At 41.8% G+C, this 24492-nt stretch overlaps 1 protein-coding gene across 33 annotated transcripts in view; it reads right to left on the bottom strand.

Moving 5' to 3' along the window:
• Positions 1-16082: 16082 nt before the first annotated feature.
• ESRRG (estrogen related receptor gamma) overlaps positions 16083-24492 on the bottom strand; it is a 408522-nt gene continuing 400112 nt past the window's right edge. For all 33 annotated transcript variants that reach the window (XM_056357274.1, XM_056357252.1, XM_056357267.1 and 30 more), the window contains one exon: positions 16083-19787. In XM_056357274.1, the coding sequence (XP_056213249.1) occupies positions 19543-19787 (245 nt within the window). In that variant the 3' untranslated portion in view covers positions 16083-19542. The remainder of the gene's footprint in view (positions 19788-24492) is intronic.

Here is a 24492-nt window from a genome sequence, read left to right as displayed (position 1 = left end):
ATGTTCTAAAACCTTATGGCTGTATGAGACCTCCAGGTTCTCTGAATCAACTGCAAAATTCTTCAGTGCATTTCATATTGAAATGTTTACTACCGTAATAAATATTCAATAACTTTCAGCCAGCTCTCCCAGATCAAAATAGCAAGCAGCTCATTTATGTGGACTTTGGACTATGCTGAAGTGGTACTTGGCTACATTCAGCATTTTTGGTTCCGTAGTTGAGTAACTTATTTGTTTTAAAAGTTGTTAATAGTCATAATTTGAAACAGCTTATTTTGACTAGTTACAGCTTAGCTCTTCAACTAGCATGAAGACAACATAGTGCTGCTGTCCTCGCCCCATCACATAAACCATATCCCTAGGCTTTGAAGACTCCTACTGACTCAAATCACAGCTGAAGATGTAGCCCACAATTTAAAATTCACTGAAAAACATTTAAGCCTTCAAACTTAATATTTGCTTGTGTTCATGCTATAAAGCTCAATGACTATAATAGTCATGGAAAATTAACGCTGAAGGGGCACAGACTAATTTAGAATGAATTTGTTTTAAACATGGATGAAGACAATTCATTTGCCTGATTGCCTAGAGAAATGAAGTTTTGGATGATGAAATTGAGGCCAGCTGTTGAGAGAAGAGGAAACTGAGAAAAACCTGGAAGGATGAGGGTGAAGACAGAAGTCAGCAATGAGAAGAAAACCGTCCAGTTTGGGGCAGGGGTTGGGGGGAATCAAGGAAGCAGACAATCTGAATGCAAACTAAAACATCAATTCTTATGAAGAATTGTAAATTAAGTTAGATTTTTTTAGCATATAAAGGGGTGAATAAATTACTTTTAAATCCAGTTTACGCTTCTGCTTTGTAACTACTTGGGAGCCTTTCAAATAGACTACCACAACATATTTTTCTGGGTTTTTTTTTTTTTTTTTTTTTTTCTGGCACTTTTTTAATTTGCTGCTAGAGCCAGACCTACTCTACTGCTGTGTGGTCACAACTATGTCATAAGGAGACTGAGTCTCAGCATCCTTACTAGGAGGATGTCATTTGCAGGTAGGCTGGTCCTGTCATCACTTCTCTTCTAGGAGTCTGCCACACATGGAGGGGTTCAGACACTCTGTCAGGGATCTTAGAAATTGGAGTTAACTGGCTAGCTATCTGCAGCAACAGGAGTTCTGAGGAACTCGGCTCTCCTTTTGCAGTCTGCATTTACACAAACCCTGTTAAGTTGGCCGTGGGCATTATGAGCTTCTAATTAAACCTCTCTGAAGACAAAGTCATAGACAATTAAAAGGAGGGGAAAAAAGGTTAGCAAAAGAGTAACAGCTCAAACTACAGCAACTTTGCTTTTGAAAGCCCTCAAATACCACAGAGCTTTTAAAACAAAAGGAGATGCAAGATGCATTGTGCCTTGGGGTGGTCTCTTCCATCTCGGCATAGAAAATACACAGCTTAAGGTCTGTTTTTCCCAAAACAAAAAGCTTGCAAGAGCCTATAGCTTTGACAGACATGTTAAGTCAATTACATTTTGGTTAATATAGCTTTGAAAGAATATCCTTCCCTTAATGCAGCCAGAATCATGAGGCAGTTGCTTTACACTGTGACATTCTCATAGGGCAAATAGTTTGGCTGCAATTAGAGAAGAAAACACTTAATACTTTGGTTTGCAAGCAACCTGAAAATACAAAGCCTGACTAATGTATGAAACGGTCCCTGAAATCCTTAACAATGACTTGAGGAATAAAATAATAGAATAAAACTACGTGGAGGTTAATGCAGATACCAGATGGAGACTTAGAGAAATATCTGCGGTTAGCAACACCAGGAAATCTGAAGGCCAATATGTGCAGACATTATGGCAGATAAGGTAGTGGAAAGTAATCCTCACAATGTGATAATATAGCTTTTTCATACAATTATGATATTTGAAAAATGTAGTAACTTCATTTGAAATACTAACATCTAGTCAGCATAAGCTATAACATTAATAGGCTGAGTAAAAAGAATAAATAGTTTTATCCTATTTAATCATAAATTTGGTTTAATGACCTTTATCTGATTATGTGAGCAGCCCAAGCAACAATATTAAATAAATAAATAGAATATTAAAAGATGGTTAGCAGATAAGCTGCTTGACAATTTCCAAATTAAATGTATTTGGGGGAGGGAGCTCGGTCATTTAACAGTATATACATTTTCAAAATTAAGATGACTGCACAGGTGCCCCAGCTGAGCTCTGAGCCTGTTGCAGCCCCTGTCTGTTGCTGTGGAAAAACTCTCCTTGGCACCCTAGTGAGAGCCAAAGGATTTTTCAGGAATGATGCTGGCTTGACCCTTAGTCATGTAGAGTTAATCTGAAAAAGCCTCATAACTAAGAAGTATTCTCTTCCTTTTGTTTCACACAAATTATAGATATTGCAGAGTTTTCTATAGTGCTTAACCTGAATAATTAAAAAAAAAAAATCCAAGTTGTGCTTTTAAGCTTGTATTGACAGTTTCTGTTCCCAGGTGGACACCACACTACTTCACACAATTTGTTCCACTTTGCCTGAACATTTCTTGCACGAAAGAAATCAGAGTTCCTCCCTTCCACAGGTTTTCTCCCCTCTCTGAGTTTGTTTTCACCCTACATTTTCTTAGCTTTTTCTGCAGCCAAACCTTGGCCTTAATTGGAGAACAGATTCACTTAAAGCAGAATTTTTTTGCCACATTTGGGTTTCTTTTTGTTTTATTTGGTTGCAGGTTTGGGGTTTTTTTTGTTGTTTTGTTTGTTGATTTTTTTCAAAAGCAAGATCAGTTCCCTAGCCTTGTTTCCAGCATCATCACACAAAGTTCTGCTGACATACCAGAGCAGGCAAAAGATTTAAATCTGTACTTCTGCCAAAGACAGACCTTCACCGTAAGTCAAGGTGCCTGCTAACTTTCTAAACAGGCTTGATTAGTAAAGCAAAAATAATATAGTATAAAGAAGTTATAAAGAAGTTCTCAAATGCAGGTGTTATCCCAAAATGACACTGGCTGTATGATCAGGACAGATAGTTTTATCCTGGCTTATGGATATATTTGCATCTAGAGATCAAAATGAGAATTTTATCCTATCGGCAAGTGTAGAATCCATTTTTTAATGGGAAAAGAAAGTTACAACATAGGGTCTATCTTTGTAAAAGATTTATATACATATATATCTCAGATACAGCAGAAAAATAAAGTATTGAAGGCAAATAAATGTGCCTTAAATGGGTTAAACCAATACTTTTGTGACCGACATTTTATCCTTGCAAGTTTTTCAAGTCTAAAATACTCTACAGGTGAGTCCTCTACCTTGCAATTTTCTCTAGTCCCCTGAACTTAAATTTCCACTCTTTCAAAGCTACCTACTCAGATCAAACAGGGAAAGCAACAGCTTTCCTCAGGGGCTGGTGATTCTTTAAAAGAGCACCACTAAGCACTGCTGAGAGGTACCTGCTGGCAGAGCTGGGCTGGGTATGCTCAGCAGCAGCTAATCTGTTGCCAAGGTCCATAACCCCTACACACCCAGCCCCAGCGCAGCACCCATCCTGCCCTGCACCACAAAAAGAGCTCAGCTGAGGTCTGTCTTTTTCTCAATACATTTGATTTTTGGTCTTAAATTACATATTTAAGGCTGTAGAACAGAGTACATGACAGACACGTGGTATTTTGCTAAAGAATTTTCATTTTAATTGTAGCAACAGGTTTCTCCTAGTGAAACAACTATATTGACAATTCAACGTACGTACATGCCTCAAATTATGTATGCAATAGGAACCAGAAAACATTATATATTTCATTATTTTTATCTTTAAATCATATTAAAACTTACACGTATTTGTGTTTGCATACTGTAATGAAAAAATTAGTCCTGATATTCACAGGACAATGAAATCCAGATGTCTATAGAATTGCATCCCCTACCTTCCTTTCTCATCATCATCAGTATCCCTGGTTTTCCCTTTCATATCTTCCAAGTCACCCTGACCATACCTTCAGCATCTTTCCTTGACTTTAATAAGAAGCTTCTCTAAAACTTCTCATGCCAGTCAAACAGCCAAAGTAACACTGAGCTTCAAGCTTTCTGTCAGACAAGACTTTAGTTTGAGCTTCTCCATCTTGCTGTTACCTTTCATGAAACTTGTCAGAACTGAACATCCCCAAGATTTTTTACCCTCTCTTCCTCCTCCTGCCAGTTCAGGATGGAACAGGACAGTGGGTTGTAAAAGAGCGTAGATGGAAATTGCTACAGCCTAAGCCTTAGGGTTTAAGGAAGCAGAGTTTCTTCCTTACACAGCCTGCAAGAACAGATGCTGAATGCTTTCTAGCCACCTTTGCAGCCTACTGAATGTATTTGTTTGGGAAAATATAAATGACAAATTGACTTTTAGATTAATGGCTTCCATATTGGTAATGTACAAATCACTTTTAACAGCCACTATTAACTTGGTAAAGAGAAGCTTGCTAACTGCTCTTTAATTAAGTACACTTAATGACCTTAAGGGGATTAGTAGTCTTGTCTGATAATCAATAAGCATGGCAAGATTGCTGCCCCATAGACAGGGGCGAGAGAACAAAATTAATCTGTACAGATTAGTTCTACCTAGTTTGGTTTGTTTGCTAAGACTGTTTCAAAATTACTTCAGTTTAATGTATTTATTAAAAAAAAGCCAAATGGAAGATGTTTTACACAAGATTTTTCCTCATTTAGCCAGTTTTAAAATAGCATATGTGCTTGTTAAGAAAATCCTGTATTCTGAGCAGGAGCTAGTGCAGATCTGTTAAGAAGAACTTTTTTAAAAAAAAAAGAATACCCATGTTGCAGTCTCCAGAGAAAGCTGGAGGCTGAGGGAAAGGACACCAAACACTATGCCTGGAAGACCTAGAGTGAGGCGTTGTCCCCAAAACCTGACCCCCAACAGCAGCAGGATTCCTGCCTGCCCCTGCCTGCATGGGGCTTCCCTCCCCCTCGCCACCACCACCCCAGCAGCTACAAACAGCTGTGGGAGCACCTGACCTCAGTGCCTTCATTCCCACCACGGTCCCTATTCAATAGTTTTCAGGTGAAATGATTCTGTGTTCGCTGTGCCCCCTCCACCCATCCATAACCACACAGCCCCTCCACGACCTGGCTGTCCTCAGCTCCTGGGAGACACACAGAGCCTTCTCCTCTTCCCCCCTTCCCTGCGCTGCCTCCCCTCTTCTGCCCTCCACAAAATAATCACAATTCAGGCTCTAGCAACACCAGTTCTGCCCAACTTAAGCTATTAAATGCGATTAATTATTCTGTCCAGCAGCTCACCCTCCCACAGCCAGAACCCCCCTCCACAAAAAGGATGCGAAGGACTCACAGAACCAGGAACATCCCCCCCCTCCGACACCCCTGCTCTTCTGCTTGGGGCTGCTTAGAGGCCACGTTGCCCCCACTCACATGGGTGCTGCTCCTCAGTGAGCGACTTGGGCTCCTTGGAGGGACCTGCAAGTCTTGCGCCCTTCCTTCCCATAACATGAAGTACTTTGGTGTTGCAGCACAATCAAACTAGTAGGCTGCAACAAGGCTTTACCATTGGCCAGATTCTCCTGTCCATGCCGTATCTCCTTCCTCCAGAGGCCAAACCACCCTGCTCCTCCTCCATCCAGCCACTCCCACCATCCTCAGGGCTATTTAACTATTTAGTGGAATGAGCTACACCTGCACATCATCCATGTCAATCAACCCACTGCCTTCGAGGCAAGGTCACAGCTGCATGTTATCAGTGCTCATCAACCCACTGCCTTCACTCCTCTACACTTCGGTTGTTCTTGGTATAGGAGTTTGTCTTAAACTCTGAGTAAGGACAGAGAGGAGGTGTTAGTACTGATTTGTGTGCAGGGCATGCTACAATACAAGACAAATTTTGGTCCACTGGGTAAAGCATAGCAATTTTATTCTTTTCATATGCTTGACAATAGCAGGGAGCTTTTTGCAAAAGACAGACATGGAAGTAGATATTTTATTTTATTTTTAAGGTCTCTGTGTCCACATCAAGATACATGCCTCGCCTCAGCACAAAGGTTTATCACTTTAGTTTGAGGGCTGTTGTTCTAAAGGTTCGGAAGAGACATCAGCAAGCTCCACATGGCAGTAACACTGCGAGCGTAAAATACAGACAAAAGTCCCACCTAGTGAAAATACTCTCCCTTCCAAATGACAGTCTTTCAGGCACAAATATATACTTACAATTTGATAAGAATTCATATGATAGCTTCAGAGAAATAAGCAGTTACGCTTAGGAGTAGTTTATGAACATTATCATTGGTTCTTCCCTTTCCACTGAAAATAAAACTCCTCCCTAGCTCTTTCAGTTCAAGTGTCATGCCTGCAGTAAATCAAACGGCTTAATTGTAAAAGAGAAGCCTCTGTAGGACATGTATATGGTATATTGACACTTATGCTACCAGAGCCACAGGGATATTAAAATTGATTTCCAGCAAGCTGAGGCCTTCTGCTTTCTAAACCCGTGTCCCACAAACATATATTAATCTTACTCCCTAAACAGGGGTAATTAGCTTCCAAAAATAGCTGTTCATACAGGAGGTAGGACATGAGATGTTCAGCTTGCTTTCATATAGCTCAACTTCAGCTGCCAAAGTGCACAGAACAGTTTACATGCCGACCAGGATGGCACTTTATTGCTCTCAGCTTATAGGAAAGCACTCACACTTGATCAAGCACTGGGTACATAGTGACCTGATCAGGATCCTCTCACTGTTAGTTGTGCCCACCCACCATTTTCTTCTTAATTACATTTTACCTTCCACATAATACTTTAGCTTCTAAGGCCTTCAGGTCAGAGGCACTTTCACTGTACGTGCTGATAAAGTGCTTCATCACCCACTCAGTCCAAACAGCGATAATCCACACAGGCTTCAGTATGCCCAGGCTTTTAATCACAGTCAAAACAAACCACCAACCTGATGTATTTGAAGTAGCTCCTACTGATGCCAGCATTCCTCTTTGATACTGCCTGGCAAGGCAGGACATAGAGGAAGCCATTTCATCCCAGGCTAGGTCTTGTACCCAAGCTCTAAACCACACCTGAATCAGTCTAGCAAAAAGAGCAGCTCGTCTCATTCTGCCTTAAATACAGAGGTATTAGGACCACGTGTTCCTCAGACTTAATTGTCCCAGGTCATCAACTAAACTCATGCCAGCTGAGAGCAAATTAGGCCAGAGCACCTGGAAGCCTCGTGCTGGATGCAGGTGTGAGCGAAGACCAAAGAGCCCCACCAGCTGCAGAGGGGAGCCCAGCTCAGAGCAGGCTTTGGTCAGGGCGTTGTCAAGGGGGCAGATGGGACCAGGACACCACAGCTCTCCATGCTCCCTGAGCTGTTCTGCTGCTTAAGCGAAATACAGGATAGATCTATCAAGCTATCACAAATTCGAAGAGCAATGTTAGGATTTTTCTGTTAAGATGACTCTTTATCCCAGTATCTGCCTGCTACCTCATCAGCCTTATGGGCCAAATTCATACTCTGCACTGACTTTAATAATAATATATAATATGAATATGAATACGACTGTATTGACTCCAAGCGGGGTAGGCTGTTATGAAATGGACATAATAAAAAAGCAAGCCAGAGTTTTTATCCTCTTCTGTGATACATACTCCATTTCTACATATGTCCTTTCTCTCTTTCTGTCCCTATTCGGCTCGCTCTCCCTTCCCTAGCTGCATTTTCTTTCATATATATAGGTCTCTTTTCCTTTCTGCAGATTTTGCTTCCTTCTTCTAACCTGGACATGACCCTTTCATCTTTGGATTCTTCCAAATCCATGGGCATGCTGGATGATTGCTGTTTGCTACCACTCCTGGCCACTGTTAATCTATTTATATTAACCAACCTCTGCTCCAGACGCCCCTTGCTGTTGGCATGGTCTATAAATTTTAAATAGATTGGTTTATGCGTTTGGTACAGCCTTCCTGATACTCGTTGCTTTGCCAAAATGAAGTCTACTGAAAGAAGTGCAATTTGGCTGGACCACAGTGCCAAATGCAAATAATTTCCCTTTAAGCTGGAACATCTGTTAAGATCATTTGACTTTATGAATGGCACTTCTAAACTGCTTCAGTCCAAGGAGCGTGTTGTACTTCTCAGTTACTGAGCCACATAGCTTCTGCCAGCCGCCTATAGACACTGATGGAGTAAACAGAGGAGTAAAGCCTCAGAGCCCCACCTTGCAGGGATTTGGTTACCATTCACTGCAGTGTGACCCAGTATGATCCCAAATGTGATACATTTTCTATGAATCAAACATGCTGCAGATGTTCTCCCCATAAAAAAAAAACAAAACCAAACAAAAAACCACAAACAAACAAACAAAAAACAAACAAAAAACCCCCCAACAAACAAAAAAACCAAACAGAAAATAAATGGAAGTAGGGAGACAAGTTAGCTTTTCTTCTTGTTTAATATCCCCTTCCTCTGCCCAGCTGATTCTGTTGTAAGTCTATAAAGAAGTGGTACGGTCCTAAAAGGCCATCATAGACACTCTTGTTTTTCTTGGAGCTATAAACCATGTTGCGGATAGGCTTGTGGATCCTTTTGTTGTGCTGCTCTTGTGAAAGGTTTTGTAGTGTAAAGCGACCGGCCTTAATCTTTTCACAGTGGAAGCTGAAAATTTTTTTCCCCCGAATCTTCTGGTTGTAAGACAGGGTCCATTTATATGTAACATATAAGAATAGCCTGGCTCAGCAAGTCATTTAGAAAGACATTTGGTCAATGTAAAGTAGCAAGGGAAGGAGGGGGAAGGGATCCCCCTCTCCATTGTGCACTTTTGTCATGGTCACCTTGCGAGTGGGTCACCGTGTCGAGGTGACAAAGGAGCAAGAGAATCAATGTAGGAACTGCGTAAAACCTCATATATTGCAAGTATAGTCACGTTTACATCTTACAGCATTATCAAGGCCCATCTTAACAATTTGCCTGAAATCCATCAACGTACCACAATCTCAAATATATCAAAGACAAAATTTTTTTGTTGCTGTAGTCAGAGAATAAGATATAAATGGGAGAGGACAAAGAGTCATGGAAAGAAATTGAAGGACTTGTTCCTTTTACTCCAATCTGAGATGCAAAGCAAAACCAGCATGGTGCTGTAGTTATCTGCATCCTTTGTTGCTGCCTTACAACATGCAGAATTGGCCTCAAGAAGCAACCTATTCCATGCTGCAACAGTTTGTTTTATCCATCTGTCAGGAGTGGAATACGTAGACAGTATCAGTCCTTGCCTACATACATGGACTGTTACATTATTTCCCATGGTATTAGTGGGATGTGGGAGCTTATTTCCACCGTAGCGATGGAGAAGAGCTAGTAAACAGATGTCCAGGTTCACATAAGCAAGACAGAAACTTGTTATGAATTTGTATTCCTTTGCCCCACTGCTACTCATTAGGAAACACTCCCAGGCAGGTCGCGGGCGCTGCCGTGAGCTGTGCGTGTGGCACCCTGCAGGTTTACACCCCGCAGGGCCACGCACTGTTGCACAAGGGTCTTGCCACAGCTCTTAGGGTACCTTGAGGGGAGAAAATGAACCAACCCAGGATGCTCCAGAATATGGCTGATCTCAGTTGTCTGGGTGCCGCGTCAGTCACCTGGGAATGGGGAAAGCCCAGGGGTGTCTTTAAACCACAGCAGCACAGCATGGGGAGAGGGGAGAGTGCCACCCTTTATGGGAAAGAGCCCTTGCAGAGAAAGCTGATGGCACAGAAGTCACATGAAGACGGCAGCGACAGCCAGACAGAAAGGATGAAAACATGTCTAGTGAGACCATAATACGGTGTTCTTTTTCTCTTCCTTTTCCTTCCCAGGGAGGGGGAATTTGGTAATGCAGCCTTTAGATTTTTGCATAATACGAGAAGCAGGTTGTGTCAGGCCCCCGCCTTTGTCTTTATGAACAAGCAGGGCTGCTTTCTGCATTGCTAGAGGCTGCTCTAGATTGTAACGCCTGGTCTCATGCCTCAGCTTAGAGCATCTGTAGTGTCCACTGAGCACCACGCACACGAATCCTGCCGTCATGGGTCAGCTCTATTCCGTGGCATCCCCAGGGCCAGCCCCAACAAACTTTACGCTGCCACTGTAGATATTTCTTTCTGATGAAAACAACGGCGTGGGCCGGGGCTGTGCTGGGCAGCAGGGTGGGGAAAGCACACTTTCCGGAAGGAGAGTTCACCCCTACATTCACCCCCACAACCTTAAATCCAGCATTTTGGGCCAGCATTGGTACCGCAGCACTGGTCCTCCAGGGAGGAGGAGGGTGAGGATCCTGCAGGGGAAGGAGGAGTGAAGAGCCTGGCGGGGGTGGGGGGTGGGATTTTCTTATCACTTCTTTCCTGACCATGGAAACCTGCTGCATGATTACGCTGAGGTTTCACAGTGGAGTGGGAACAAACTGCCAGGAGTTAGCTGAGGCGGAAACCAAGGGCATGATGTGGGATTCAGCCCCTGCTTGAGGAGGTTATTCCATGTCTGTGACTAAGCTGTACAGCTCGGCCTCGATAGCCTATAGACATCTGAATCATTAAGAGGTTTTTGTTATGTAGGAACGGACAAAATATTCCGTGAAGGCTTAGCTGTGGGTAAGGAGAGCGATGTGTACACAGCAGCCTGCGGGGCCGTAAGCTTGCAGGCCCTAGGGGAGACTGAAGCACTTCTGTCTCAGATCACAGAGGTGCTCACTGGGATTCAGACCCAGGTAATTTTTTAAAAAATTTATATTGGAGTAGCAGTGAAGAAGGAAACTACTGAGGATGTTACAGAGTTTTCCATTCAGTGTCATCAAGGAGCCCTCTAGACCCTGAGTTAACCTCTGGCAAGTAATACTGGCACTTCTGTGACTCCTTCTCAGCCTGGTATGAGAATTGTGTCCTTATTGACTTCCTCGTACTGCCAGTCCCTCACCTTGTGGACATTCCCAATGAAGCTGTGAAATTAGATAGAGCATGGTAGATTGAACTGGAGAGTGTTAGGAGTGCGATTTGTAAAGCACTTGTGATTTTAAAATATTTTTTTCTTTTAACCCCTTTCACCAGCATTTAACCTCGAACTCTTTCCCTGAAGAGCATGCTAGGGGGGTACTGCAGAGAGTTCCCCAGCACCAGCCAGGCAAACGCCCCCGGTTTGCAGACCTTGCCTGCGGGAAGCCTGCGAAGGCTGCAGCCCCACCGCGGCAGCCCGTGGCTCTGGCCGCAGTCCCCGCTCTGCCGGACGGACCGTGGCTGGTGTGAGGGGCTGGCAGTGTGGGCGAGGGGCTGGGAAGTGCAGCTGGGAGGGTCACTGCAGGAGAAGCGTACCTGGCAGCCCTGTCCTCCCCTGTGAATGTTCCTCCCTCTCCAGGAGCGTGGCAGCTGCACTAAGAGATGGCAGCATCTTGATAACCCGCCCTCGCACCGGCACCTTACAGGCATCGCCATGCCTGGCTGAGCCGCCTGCCCTGCGCTGCTCGGGTGCCTCTCTGGGCAAAGCACCTTCCAGGAAAGCAGGGTACAAAACCCACCCATCCTGAGATGGAGCAGCTTTGCACTGGCATGAGCACTCGGGAGTCGGAAAAAGGCAAAGAGCAAGCGCGCAGCCAGGCCCCACGCGCGAGCAGTGCAGGGCTAGAGCCTGGTTTTAGCCGGACAGAGGCACGACGCTGCAGCACGTCTCCTGCCCCGCTCCCGGCTCCCGGTGCCGGGTTGAACGTGGCAGTTGTGACCCTGCCCGGCAGCTCCTCTGTCCCCGGGACCAGCCGCTCGGCAGCGGGCAGCAGCGGTGGCACCGGCTGACGGGTGAGGAGAGGCCACGAGGCAGCACAGAAGTAGAGGATTTGTGTTAAGGCTTCAGGACTGTCTTAAATCTCCAACATCTGCCGATTTAAGTACAGCTGAATTGCTGGATAATTCTGCTGGTGGCGCTCCTGGGAACACCCAGCCCGAGCAGAACAATTTTGAAGGAAATTACATGAGCTGGGATTTAGTGTTGTCTCTTTAGCTTGTGGAAGAGATAATCTGGCCCATTTAATGTGGAGCAAAATTTGCTCTCTTTCACAGGCGTAAGGAGATAGTTTTGCCTTGAGAAAGCAGCAGTAAATGACTCTGAAGTCCTGCTGTCACCCGTTCGCCGAGCTGCTGTAATACGGAGTGGCAAGGGCTGTTTTCTTGGGCCGCTTTGTACATAGAGGTAACGCTCTTTATAAAGAACCACTTAGTCTTATGACAAAATTCCTCTAGTGTGACACAGAAGAGCATTGACATAATTTTTGAAGGCTGGAGAATTTATGGCCCAGTTAATTATTAATTTGGCTGGCATTTGTAAAGTAGAAGGGAGTTCTTGTGCTTTTAGGCCATGGTCTCAGTGAGTAAATCTCTTGTATGGCTGCCATAATAATATTCCTGCAGCTATGTTGTCACCTATTGTAATTTTTCTGCTAATAAGAAAATTTAAACTAACCAGGAATCCTAAATTTGGAGACTAGTTGTTTATCTCAAATATACTCTAGAGAAATAATAATGCAGTTCTGCTCTGAATTTAATTTAAACAGGAACAGGCAAAACAAATCTCTGCGGAGGGCATTTGACAATAATAAAATATTTCTCCCAGCGGGTGAGCTGGTAGCAATTGTATTGTTGCCATCAAAGCTCACGTTTCAGCAGGTCATTACCATCATAACAAGCCCTTGGACCAACTGGCATGGACATGCAACATTGAGCTCCTGATGGGCACATTATTTCAGACCTTTAACTTCATGGAGAACAAGACAAATACACCTGGGAATGGAGGATTATATTTTGAAATTCCTTTCTTTTCTGTTCTGCTTAATAGTAAAAGCCTGCGTGTAATCAATCTACCGCCGCTTGCTTTTTTTATATTAACAGAGGTTACAAGGAGCTAGGCTTGGGAATCTGAACGCTGAGGAAGAGCAGCCTTTCATCTTAACAAAATACTAATGATTAGCATGGCCGGGATGTGGCAACACAAACACTTTGGAACACTTGTGAATAAAAATGTTAAAAGCAAATAAATGCACCTACATTCTTTTCTATAGTTGCTTTTCTTTTTTTCTTCAATAGCAACCACAAGGAGGAAGTTTGTGAAATACATGTTAGAGACAACCTATATGCACAGAACCTGCATCTTATCAGACAGGAAAAACCCACTCCTTATGAGGCAGCTACAGCAGGCAGGCCGTATAACGAAAGATATAGTAATTAGCAAAGTGCCATGTGAAATCAGAGACCTACATTACACAAGAGAGATGGAATGCAAAGTAAAGAAAGGTGCAAGTAAAAAATGCTGTTCAGGAAAATAACAAAGGCTGTCGAAAAAAAATCAGAAAACAGATGGAAGCTGTCCCATTCTTGATTTAGTGCAGGAGCCAGGACAGGTAATGTTAAAAACAAACAGAAGAGGTGTTTTCTGCTTTTTTTTTTTTTTTTAAGAAGAGGTGGTTTCTGCCTTTTTTTTTTTTTTTTTTTTAATCCCAGTAGGGCATTACCAGGTGATGCTGCAGGAGGACACTTAAAAGATGGACAGCATGAGGGCTTGTCCTACTAAAGACAGTACACTTCCACCTCTGTTATCATTCAGAATCTATCTTTCATTTTGGTTTTGGTAGTTCGGGTGGTCTGGGTTTTTTTTCATTTTTCAGCAGTCAGTATTTCAGCAGCACTGGCACTGTGCATTAAGAACCACATGTAACTGCATGTGTGACAGAATTGCCTGGTGCATGATTTTCATGCCATTTCTTTCTCTAAGCTGCAGGGACCACGCCGGACTACTTTTCATCGGTGTTTGCCAGACCTTTTCACACTGTGAACTCACAAGGTCAAAAAAACCCGCCAACCAAACAACAAGTCCAAGTGACATCAATTTAAGACAACTACGTGGATGCAAAGCTCCAAAGACAACTCGGAGCCCATCAGAAATCCCACGCCATTCAGTAGCCAGCTCAGCAAGTGGCACGTTTTCCTTTTTCATCGATACTGGGAGCACTGGCCAGCAGAGCAGAATGCCCCACGGCCAGGCTGGTGTGCTGGCAGGGGGACAGGGCTGTCAAACCAGCACCTACGGTGGCAAAACCATGCTCTTTCGGTCTTGGGTGGCTTCTTTTATTGGGGAGGTGGGGAGTAGGGGAGGGGAAGGGCGATGTAAACCATGTCAGTCAGAAACTGATGTCACTGAGCAAAGCCATATCCACAACAGCAAGACTGCCTGTCCGCCGGCTCCGTCTTTCAGCCAAGTGCTGTTGCTGCAGCGGCTGAGAGCTGTAGCAGGATGCGTAGGTCGAGCTGTGAAGGCCAGCACCCCAAGCCCTTTTTTTATTTTCTTCAAAGATTTAGTAGCCATTTTCATAGTTTAGAGAGGTTTGTGCTCCTAGCCAACCTCCCCACAGGTACCTACTGAAACATTCCTGCCTACCGAAACGCTTCCAATGGATTTCTGTGCCTGTCCTGGCTTTACTGCAGAGGCAGCGTGAGGAAAAGATGGAATGAATGAAACCAAAACACTTCTGCAGAGTTGCACCTCTAGAAGTGGCTTTGTGTCAGTGTTCCCTGTATTTGCTTTTCTGTGATGCTAGATTTATGACTGTATGATGCTTCATGATCCTCTCCTGAACAATGGTACAGAAATATTAATTACAACTCTTTAATTGTACGTGAAAATGTTAACCAATGACTAGTAGCAATCACACGCTGACGCAGACTAGGAGTAGCACTGTTCAGATTTTTTTTTTTTCCTCCCCTTTGTGTGGGAAAATCTGTAACACTACCTTTTTTCACTTTTAAGTTATGGTGCAGTACTACGTTTTCCTTTGAAGAGGTACTACTTTGCAGGCACTGAAAACCAGAACAGTAAAAAAGGGGGTGGAAAACCACTTCTGTGCATGCATACACAGGTGTGCATGTATGTACGCCTGTGTACGCAGCCACGCCGACACCAAGCACCAATTCTGACCTCCTTCCAAGAGTCCACACAGGATTCATCTCTCTATTGTTCTGCTGCTCCTTTTACTCAACCCCCCCGGTTTCCCAGGACAGTTAAATCACAGAAGGTACTGGTAGCAGGGAAGAGGTGCCCTCCCATCTCACGGTGTGCTGCTACTGAAGCACCGCGAAGCACAGAAAGCCCCTGGCGCTGCCCCGGTACCTTGGCTGAAACAATTCCTGTCCCTGAGCATCACCGTTCTGTCCAGCAGCCTTTGTGCCATCAGCCAGAACCTCCAGAGAACGGCCAGCAGCGAAGGTGAGAAATACGTTGGCAAAGACAACGACAAAATACTTATCAAGATAGGCTAAAAAGCAAGAAAAGCACACATTAGCACTTCTGTGATGGTTCCAGAAGGGTCCACAGGAAAGAGGGGCTGACCCCGAGCCGGGGCTGCAGCGTTTGGGAGGTGCAAGGCTGAGGCCACTGCCTGCCGGTTTGCAGCTGTGCCTTCAACCCCCTGGATCCTGAGGACTTACCAGCGCTCTTCATTAACACCGATCTAGATTAGGGCTCCCAGGGCTATTTACTTCCATTCAGCAAAGCTGGATCAAATAACACAGATTTTAAATGTATTTCTTTTCACCCAGAACACACACAAGGAGGCTCCTGCAGTAGGAAATGAATGATAGACTCGGTTGTTGATGGAGAAAGCAGGTAAGTACTTCTAGATGGTATTAATGTGATCTTAAAATAGTGGGAAAGTTTTCTTTTATGACATTGACAGAGAGGCAATGATTTTGAGTAATGCAGGTTGATGTGAAGATGCTTTAAGATTAAATAAGTGCTATATAAAGGCCTGCCAGCCTGAATTCTAATGTGCTATGAGACATTTTGCATATTTAAGAGTATGCAAAATGTCTTGTACCACACCGGAATTCATTCTGACAAGGCTTTATATAGCATTTATTTACACTCATATTGTACTTTAAGGGAGAAGTGATAACGCTGGCTCTTCTTCGAATGGAAGTAACAAAAGGTAATGCTAATCGCTCTGTTTCCTCCTCCAAAAAAGAAAATAAAACCAAAAAAACCCCCACAACACAAAAAATAAAATAAAAGCAATCAAAAGTGGAAGCTTGTTTAATATTGCTCTACCATCATCCTGAAAGGCATAATAATTTGAGTTACACATCTGAACTGATTGGAGTTACAGAATCATATCTCCTTTTTGCATTTAACAATATATACAATATAAAATAAATACATTTACACAAATGGACATTGGTTGGAGCACACGGTATGATACACATCACAAAAATATACAGTTGATTGCTATACAGATGTGAAGCCCATCTACAGCTATAGACATGTTTGTTTTTATTTGTTGTTTTGTTTCGTTTTTTAACTACTGGCTATTATGCAACTCCTGGATTATTATAAGCAGTTTAATTTTTTTTTGTCCTTTTGCGATCTTTGCACGATAAGACTGCCATAAAATGTTTTCCTAGGCAGGTAAACAGAGACGCTTAAATAATTAAAATACAATCACCAACACCCATTTTCTCTTCTATAAGAAAAATAGCAGTTTTAATTTTTTATATCTTTTTATGTTATCATTTAAATGCAAAATAGTGGAATAAATACAACAATCTGATCTGATTGAAACAAATGTGTAACTTCTGGGAGTTACACAATCATATTGCTTTAAATAAGAAAAAATTAAAAAATGAAGCAAAAATAGAAATTAAATTGTTATGGCTAAAACATACACCCTTTGAAATTTTCCCAACACTTCACATTAAGTAAGTGGTCTTGAAAGAACTCTTCTCCAGCAAGGTTTAAGATGAACAACATTATAAAGCCCGTGCAGTTCTTTTAGCTATGTTTCAGGTAATGATTTTACAGTCTTGAGATACTTGTTCTTTTGCAGCTCCAAAAAATTATGGAAAATGAAAACTAAAGTTTGCACCGTGTGCCTTTCACACATCTCCATTTTCTGTGTGGTTTTTGTATACTTCTAGTCGATTGGCTTTTGACCCTGAAGCCCAAGTTCTTTAATGTGATACAGCAAAAACAATATTTATATTATATATTTATATATATATAGTGTACTTGAACAGTAGCAACTTAAACCCTGCACAAACTTTCTGGAAAATAAACTTTTTTTTTTTTTTTTGCACTCTTACATATATAAATAATCTTATAGAATCAGCACCTTTTTCCCAGGAGTTGTATTTTTTTTTTTTGACATTTTTCAAAAGGGATGTGCCAATTTCTGAACTCCTATCACAGCTATAAATTTCAAGTTATTGACCATCTGAATGAATTGCTAATGATGATTTACCTAGAATCACACTACAGTCACTTCTCTACTGAGAAAACACAATCTACAATATAGTCCCATATAGCTAATGATAGATACACAGTTTTTTTTTCCTAGCACGAGGCCGATGGAGCATCAGCCCATTGTTATTTTGTTTAAAGCACACAACGTAGCAATAGTTTTGGAAACTTGTCCGCACCAAAAAAGTTTTGCAACAACACAGAGCAAGTTAATAACAACATCTGAGAGATGATTGAATAAAAGCTATATTTACAGCGTTTAAAAATTAGACTTATCTATAATCTTGAAATATTCAAAGTTTTATTTCTAAGCTATACATTGGTATTCTATAATAAACTGTTACAGAAATTATCCCTTGTTTTGAAAATATTATGATTTCAGTGTGTATCTGTTCATAACGAGTATTTGTTTGGAGTTTCGATCTCTTAATTATTACTAGGAAGAACCTTATTACCGGTAAGGAATAGAATATACTACTGTAATCTCCTGAGGAATTGTACATCCAATATTGTCTCTAATTCTACCCTGTGTCTATAAGCACACACCACAAGAATCCAAACACCACAAGAAGAACAAGACAACAGTCTTTGAATGCAACATAAAAATTTAGAAAAGCACAGCAAACATGAAACATTGAAAAGCTGAACTACATTTCTTTTGTTTGTTAGGATTACAATTTTAATTACATCTGTGTACATAGAATAAGGATGTTCACATAGTACAGGGAGCAGCTACTAACACTGGTACATTGGTATAGCATTTGATGGAGGTTATTGTTTATTGGTTATTTAGCGACTGTAGTTTTCAGGGGGCATCTAATCGGTTTATACATTAGATTACACCTCGTAACAGTCTTGAAACTGACTGACTTTCATGCTGTGACAATACTGGTTGAAAAGCACATATACTGGTTTAGCTACTTGTTAAAGATTGCCATTTACAAAATAAAATCTAAATCAATAAATAAGGTATAGAAGTGTTAAATTCTTCAATTTGGTCAGAAATCTACTACTCTGATTTCTTAATTTTGCAGACGTCGGCATTTGCCTTATTGCCTCTAAGCTACTATTGGTTCATAGGGTTTTTCTGCATGTGAGGTTATAATTTTGCAAACAGGCAGTATCTCGTTCATTTGCAACTGAAGCAGTTAGAAATCACGTAGCAACTATACCTTTGTACAGTTGCTGTCTCCTAACACCGTTACAGATTGGTATTTGACATGGAGTATTTATATGTTAGACTACTCAGATATACTGCAGGTGTAATCTAATCCTTTGAGTCAGTGAACATTTAGTTATAAACTGGAGCTCATGTTAAGAAACTGGATGTTTTGGACCAGACTGGCACACAACATAAATTGCATCCGTGATAATATGCACCTTCCCTTCAACTATTGCTTTAGTAAGATAAATTCCCACATTAATAAATGGCTGAAAACTGGTAAAGCTGGTACAAAAAAATCTCCGTTAGTAAGAAGAAACAAAACATTTAAAAAAATCTTCCTTCAGGATTCATTTGTCCTTCATTATTGTTCATCATTGTTCAAGCCAGCACAAAAATGCAGTATTTCTTTCTCTTTAGTATTGCATGAATGAATAAAGCTTAAACTATTCCCTGAAAAAGTTACATTGTAGCTAACCTAAGAAATATCTGGAAGACTTGAAAAAACAATTAAGGAATCAAATGGCTGTAACTGATCTAGATGGAAAATGCAATGATAAGAAGCAGCCGATGCATCGTCGCTTAGTCGTCTAATTAGAGACTGCTCCTATGAAATCTAATACTGCATTCAGTCAGTTCATCGTGTTGTACTGTACTGCTAGGTACGGTGGTTCTCTCTTTGATTCCTTTGTCATTGGGGACATTATGGTTCATAATAAGTTCACTGGCATCCATATTATGGATTTCCATCCTTTGGCAGGCCTGGCTTCCATCTCTCTTCAATTAGAGACCTCTTTTAAAAAGTTCAGCAGCAAAGAAAAAAGAGAAAAGGAAAAAGGAAAGGAAAGAACAGAAAAGAAAAGAGAGAAAAGGAAAAGAAAAACTGCATCAGAAAGACACAGAAGAAAAAGTTGAAAGCTGCTTCACAGTCTTGCTGCTAAATATCAGTGCAGTCATTTTTTCCTTAATTAAACACTAAGTTTCTTTGCCATTATTATCCTGTTTATTTTCCCCTTTTTTTTTTTTTTTTTTTTTTTTTTTTTAAAACGTGCATGATGGGGAAGCCCATGATGCTTTAGTCAGACCTTGGCCTCCAGCATTTCCAAAAAAAGTTTGTGCATGGGGACTTTGCCTTCCAGTTTGATGTTGTAGAAATGCTGCACAGCCTTGGTGGAGGTTTGCCTCAGAAGCGGGAGGGTCATCAACATCTTGCCTGCGCGACGTGGGTCTTCCATGTGCTGCCCGGCCTCGTAATCCTGCAGAGCCTCATGTAAGACGTCCTGAAGTTTCTGCACTGCCTCAACATCCTCTATGTGCATTGAGTCTGCAAAACAAAGGAGCAACAGGAGGTTTCAGCCCAGGGTGCCAAAAGTCAAATAACGCTACGGCTGCACAACACTTTCACTGGTTCTGTCCATCCTCTTTCACAAAGCAGGAAGATAATTACCTACTCATTTCTATAGTGACCTTCAGGAAAATATCTGGAACACTGCTGTGGAACTACAAATGTATAATTAACTTTTGTGTAAGTAATCCTTCTCCTCATCCTCCTCAAACAAGTAAAACAGTCACTCTCACTGCTCCATAAACCATCTTTTACTGTTACTGCTTTGAAGAAATGATAGCGCCAAAGGGCTGCATGAATTGAGGTCTGTGTTTTATCAGGGAAGCAAGAGTGACTGCCCTACTGTGGAAAAGCTCAGCAAAATTCTGTGTCGGGCTCCAAGGCTGCAGAGCTGGAAGCCATGGTCGTTACCCGCTGCTCAGAGACGCTAATCGTGGGATCAGGACCACTGCACTGATGCAAGGGAAAAGCGGGTTTGATTTGATTTCCTGATAGGTTTAGCAAATTTTTTTCTCCCTCAGGCATATTCAGACAGCCAGGCAACACTTCTGTGAAGCTAACATCTCCTACAAGGTATAATCCCCTCTCCCACCCACTCGAGAGGGTGGTTTATCTTGTTATTGTTGGGGGTTGCATTTTTTCTAAATCACTCAAAGCAAACACCTCACCCTGTGCCTTTTCAGGTGAGATGTTTCGGAGGTGTAAGTACTGAGTGACAAGCATAGACACAACGCACAGCAGGAACTAAACGAAACTACTACACAACCTGGAAAGATTAAAGCAATGGAAGTGTGAAATGAAAAGAAAAGATCTAACTGAAGTAACTGTAAAACCCTCAACAGCATAGACACAGAAAGGGAAGATGTCCCTGAGAACACGCAGTTACCGGACCAGGCCGAGATGACTTTGGACAAGTGGCCCTAATTCTCTGACTTTCACGTCAGAGGTGACGATGTGGTCCAAAGTGAAGTGAATGCAAGCTTACAATTGCACCCCTGTAAACAGAGCAATTGCCTGCGTGGAAAAGCAACAGGAGTAAAATGCAAGTAAAAAAAAAGAATGGTCACAGGCTAGAGAGGCCACCAAAGAGCCCCTGTCAGCTACCAAAATTTGGATGGTTGGCAGACACAGAGCCAATAAAACACCATATGAAAATACAACTGCTGCAAGGGGGTACAAGCCCTAGGGATAGGCTGTGCAAGCCTAATTCAGGGTGCAACTGGATTATTAAGATATATCCTTGAAAACTCTAGTTAGTACAACACAGCTTTGCATCTTAATTTTTGGTTTTGGAATAAAGCTCCTGTTCCCAGACAAAATAATGACTGAGGAGTTGGGTGACAAGGAATCCGCTTCTCTCACCGTTTCCAAGCCCTGTATTAAGCAGTTTGATGCCCTGGATCAGTATTTTGACAGAGCCTCATGTTTTACCCGGTTGATGATAACAACATCAAATTTTGCACGTGCTTCAAATACCTGAATTACCTTCAGAGAATTAAGATGCATCTAAGATTCATTTCCTCAAAGCTGATGTGCAACTATTTCCTCAGATAATTAGGCCAGATAGTAAATACCTCTCTCTTTTCAAACACAAACATGTAAACTAAAACACAAACCAGTAAGTAACAGGTTAACAAAAACGTTCCAGCTTCTATTGTCAAAACAAATGTGCAAATTGAAAAGAAAAAAAAATAAAAGTTACAGCTCCAGCTCTAAAACAGACACTTAATTATATACAAGTTTGGATCATTTAGCACGTTTTATTGATTCTGATGACAGTTTATCTGTTAATTACACATAATGGAGTCCTATGGGAATTTTACATGTTTAATAATTCTGAGTCTTAGCGAATACATGCTCTAAGAAGCATGCAGTTAAGACATACACTGCAGGGATATGATACTGCACATTAAGGTGCACTGCACTGAAAGCAGAAAGACACAAAAATACCTCTCCTAGGGAAAAAGAAGGCTACGACATTTTAAAAAAGATGACAAAGAAATATTACCTCTAGCAAAATTTAGTCCTAATTAATGTGAGGTTGTTCCCCAAATCCATACATTTTTCATAGTTTTCTAACACGGCAATTCTATTAAATAATTCTGTGTCAATAAGACAAAATCCCTGAATTCTGTCTGCTACACACAGATGTAATGGATACAGACAGGTTAACACACACACACGAATTTGCCTGATGTCTCAAGCATAGCATCCAGCCACCGAGTTTAAATTGGAATGCAAACGCCAAACAAATTGCCATCTTTACTCCCTGATTCTTTACCAAGTCTTTGGACATTCACCGTTGTGCTACAGCACACACAATGTGCTACTCCAAATAATTTATCCATAAACCACACTCAGTTCACCCAGAAATTCCCCATCTTTTCCTCCTCTCCTCTGACCCACAGTGCCAGGGCCAGATTTGCTGGGAAACAAAGAGGAGCGTCTTATCAGCAAGAAATGTTTGGTGAGTCAAGGACTGACTGTTCTTGTGAATATTTTTTTTTTCCACACCATACTGCACCGAGAGACAGGTCTTTCCGGAGAACCTGACTATAAATGTCTGGTTCTCAATTCTGTACAAAACTGGTCTGATTCTTCCCAGAATCAGTATTTGTAACCACGACCATGTCTGAGTTTGAAAATAGATGGAGGGAGTCCAAACTAACACATTTTTTGCACAGAGGTGAAACTTCCCCAAGATCTTTAGCTCTGCAGTTTGGATAGCAATTTGGCCTGCAGCGGTACAAATACCTACACTCCGCGTATTTCTTACACAGAAACTGAGTGAGGAGGGAAAAGAGGATGAGAACACCCCCAGAAAACACAAGAATGGAAGGTGAATCAAAACCTGCCCTCTGATACAGCTATTACACTCCATGCCCTCAAACTCCTCCATTTTAAGATGTCTGGACATCTTCAAAGAAGGGATATTACCCTCTTCTGCAGGGGTGCTTGTGTACCGTCACCCCTGTAAACAGAGCAATTGCCTGCGTGGAAAAGCAACAGGAGTAAAGCATTTAATTTTTAAAAAAAAAAATATTTTTTTTTAATTAAAAAAGCGTTGTTGCCATCTTTGAAATCTGTTCAGCAGCTGGGAAGAACGCTGACCAGTCTAATGCAAGCATTGCACGGCCAAGCCGTGGTCCGTGGAGCAGTTCAGGAAGCTGTGCTGTGGGAAACGGGATTTCTCACAGGAGATGGGGCAAGAAAAGAGAGCAGCGAGAGGGGCGCTTCCAGATGGAGTGATGAAGGCTTCAATCTGCTCTTTTAAAATAGTGATTTAGCTTGAAAGATTTAAAAATTATTTAATCAAATTACTATGATAATTTAACTTCCCATTTACAGAAAAGATTCAAACTCATTTCAGCTTTACCTGTTCGAGGATCTGCTAATGTTTAAATGCAAACTCCCTAAACCGATGCTATTTAATTAGACCATGATTCAGCTCACAGATTGCTCAGGAAAATATTAATCTCTACAAAGATCTGTCTTCAAGTTTTAGCCTTGCAGTCTGGAACTTCCACTTTATTCCCAATATTAAACGAATGTAGATCTTAATCCCTCAGGTGTAAGTCTTTGAAAATAAGGAAAATGGTTGAAAACGCTGAACTAGCCAAGGGGAAAAGAGGAGGAAAAAGAAAAGAGAAATCTTTTCAGTAACTACAGACTGGCAGATGTAGAAGTGAATTCAGAGCAGGTTAACTTACTGCTGATCAGCCCAATCCTCGCTAGTAAGAGAGGGCAATGTCAACAAGAACCACTACAATTTAAGAAAACGCAGAGTCTGTGTGACATTTGAGAAATAAAGAAATAATTCCACAGACAACATGAAATTGAATTATAAGTTAGAGACAAAGATACTGAATGCTCTTCCTATACCAAGAAACATCCTTTTGTTTTTGTAGACAGTCTGCATAAATCACAATTACATCCTACACAGATACAATCCAAAGGTAATGCACACCCAGATGCAATACACTTAAAAATCAGTGCTTATATAAACAATGACATTCAACAGTGTAATTTGAAAGTGTTTTCATTTGAAAGCAAGCAGGATTTGATCCTAAATACCCTGCAAAAAAAGGATCCCAGGGTGGTGAAGATCTCAACAGACAAACACAAGCCTTGCTGATACAAGGCACTGCTGAGAACATGGGATTGCAGCCCAGAGGGGGAAAAGTTGTTACCGATCAGTGCTGCGATGGGAGAGAGTGAGATCAACAAATGAGGACACCGACTCATTGAGTTTTGCTCGGAGAATCTCAATCTATCCTTGCAAAAGCTTTCTTTCACCACCACAGGATGGGAAAATAGAATTGTACCTCTTCTGATCAGCCGATTGATCGTATCATTGTGCAGAAATGGGAGAAAACCAGAGTTCTCATCCAAGAAAAACACCCAAGGTCCAGACAGAAATTCAGATTACAATCTACCTTGTTTAAAATTCAAGCTTCATCTCAGATGCAGCAAACAAACATCCAGCCACCCGGGAATCATTTAGAACACGCCACAAAGGGTGACACCTAGCTAAAGACTGGAAAACACCTGAACTGAGGGCAAGGAGACCTCTCAAAACACCGCTCCGAGGAAAGTTTAAGCCTGGTATGTATGCGTTTTGTATATAACATTGCTAAGCGGTAGAAACCCAGGGGTCTCAAAGAAGTTCTTCAGGTCAGAAAAT

Source organism: Falco biarmicus, chromosome 12, assembly GCF_023638135.1.
Source record: "Falco biarmicus isolate bFalBia1 chromosome 12, bFalBia1.pri, whole genome shotgun sequence".
Lineage (NCBI taxonomy): Eukaryota > Metazoa > Chordata > Aves > Falconiformes > Falconidae > Falco > Falco biarmicus.
This window is presented reverse-complemented; position numbering and strand designations above follow the sequence as displayed.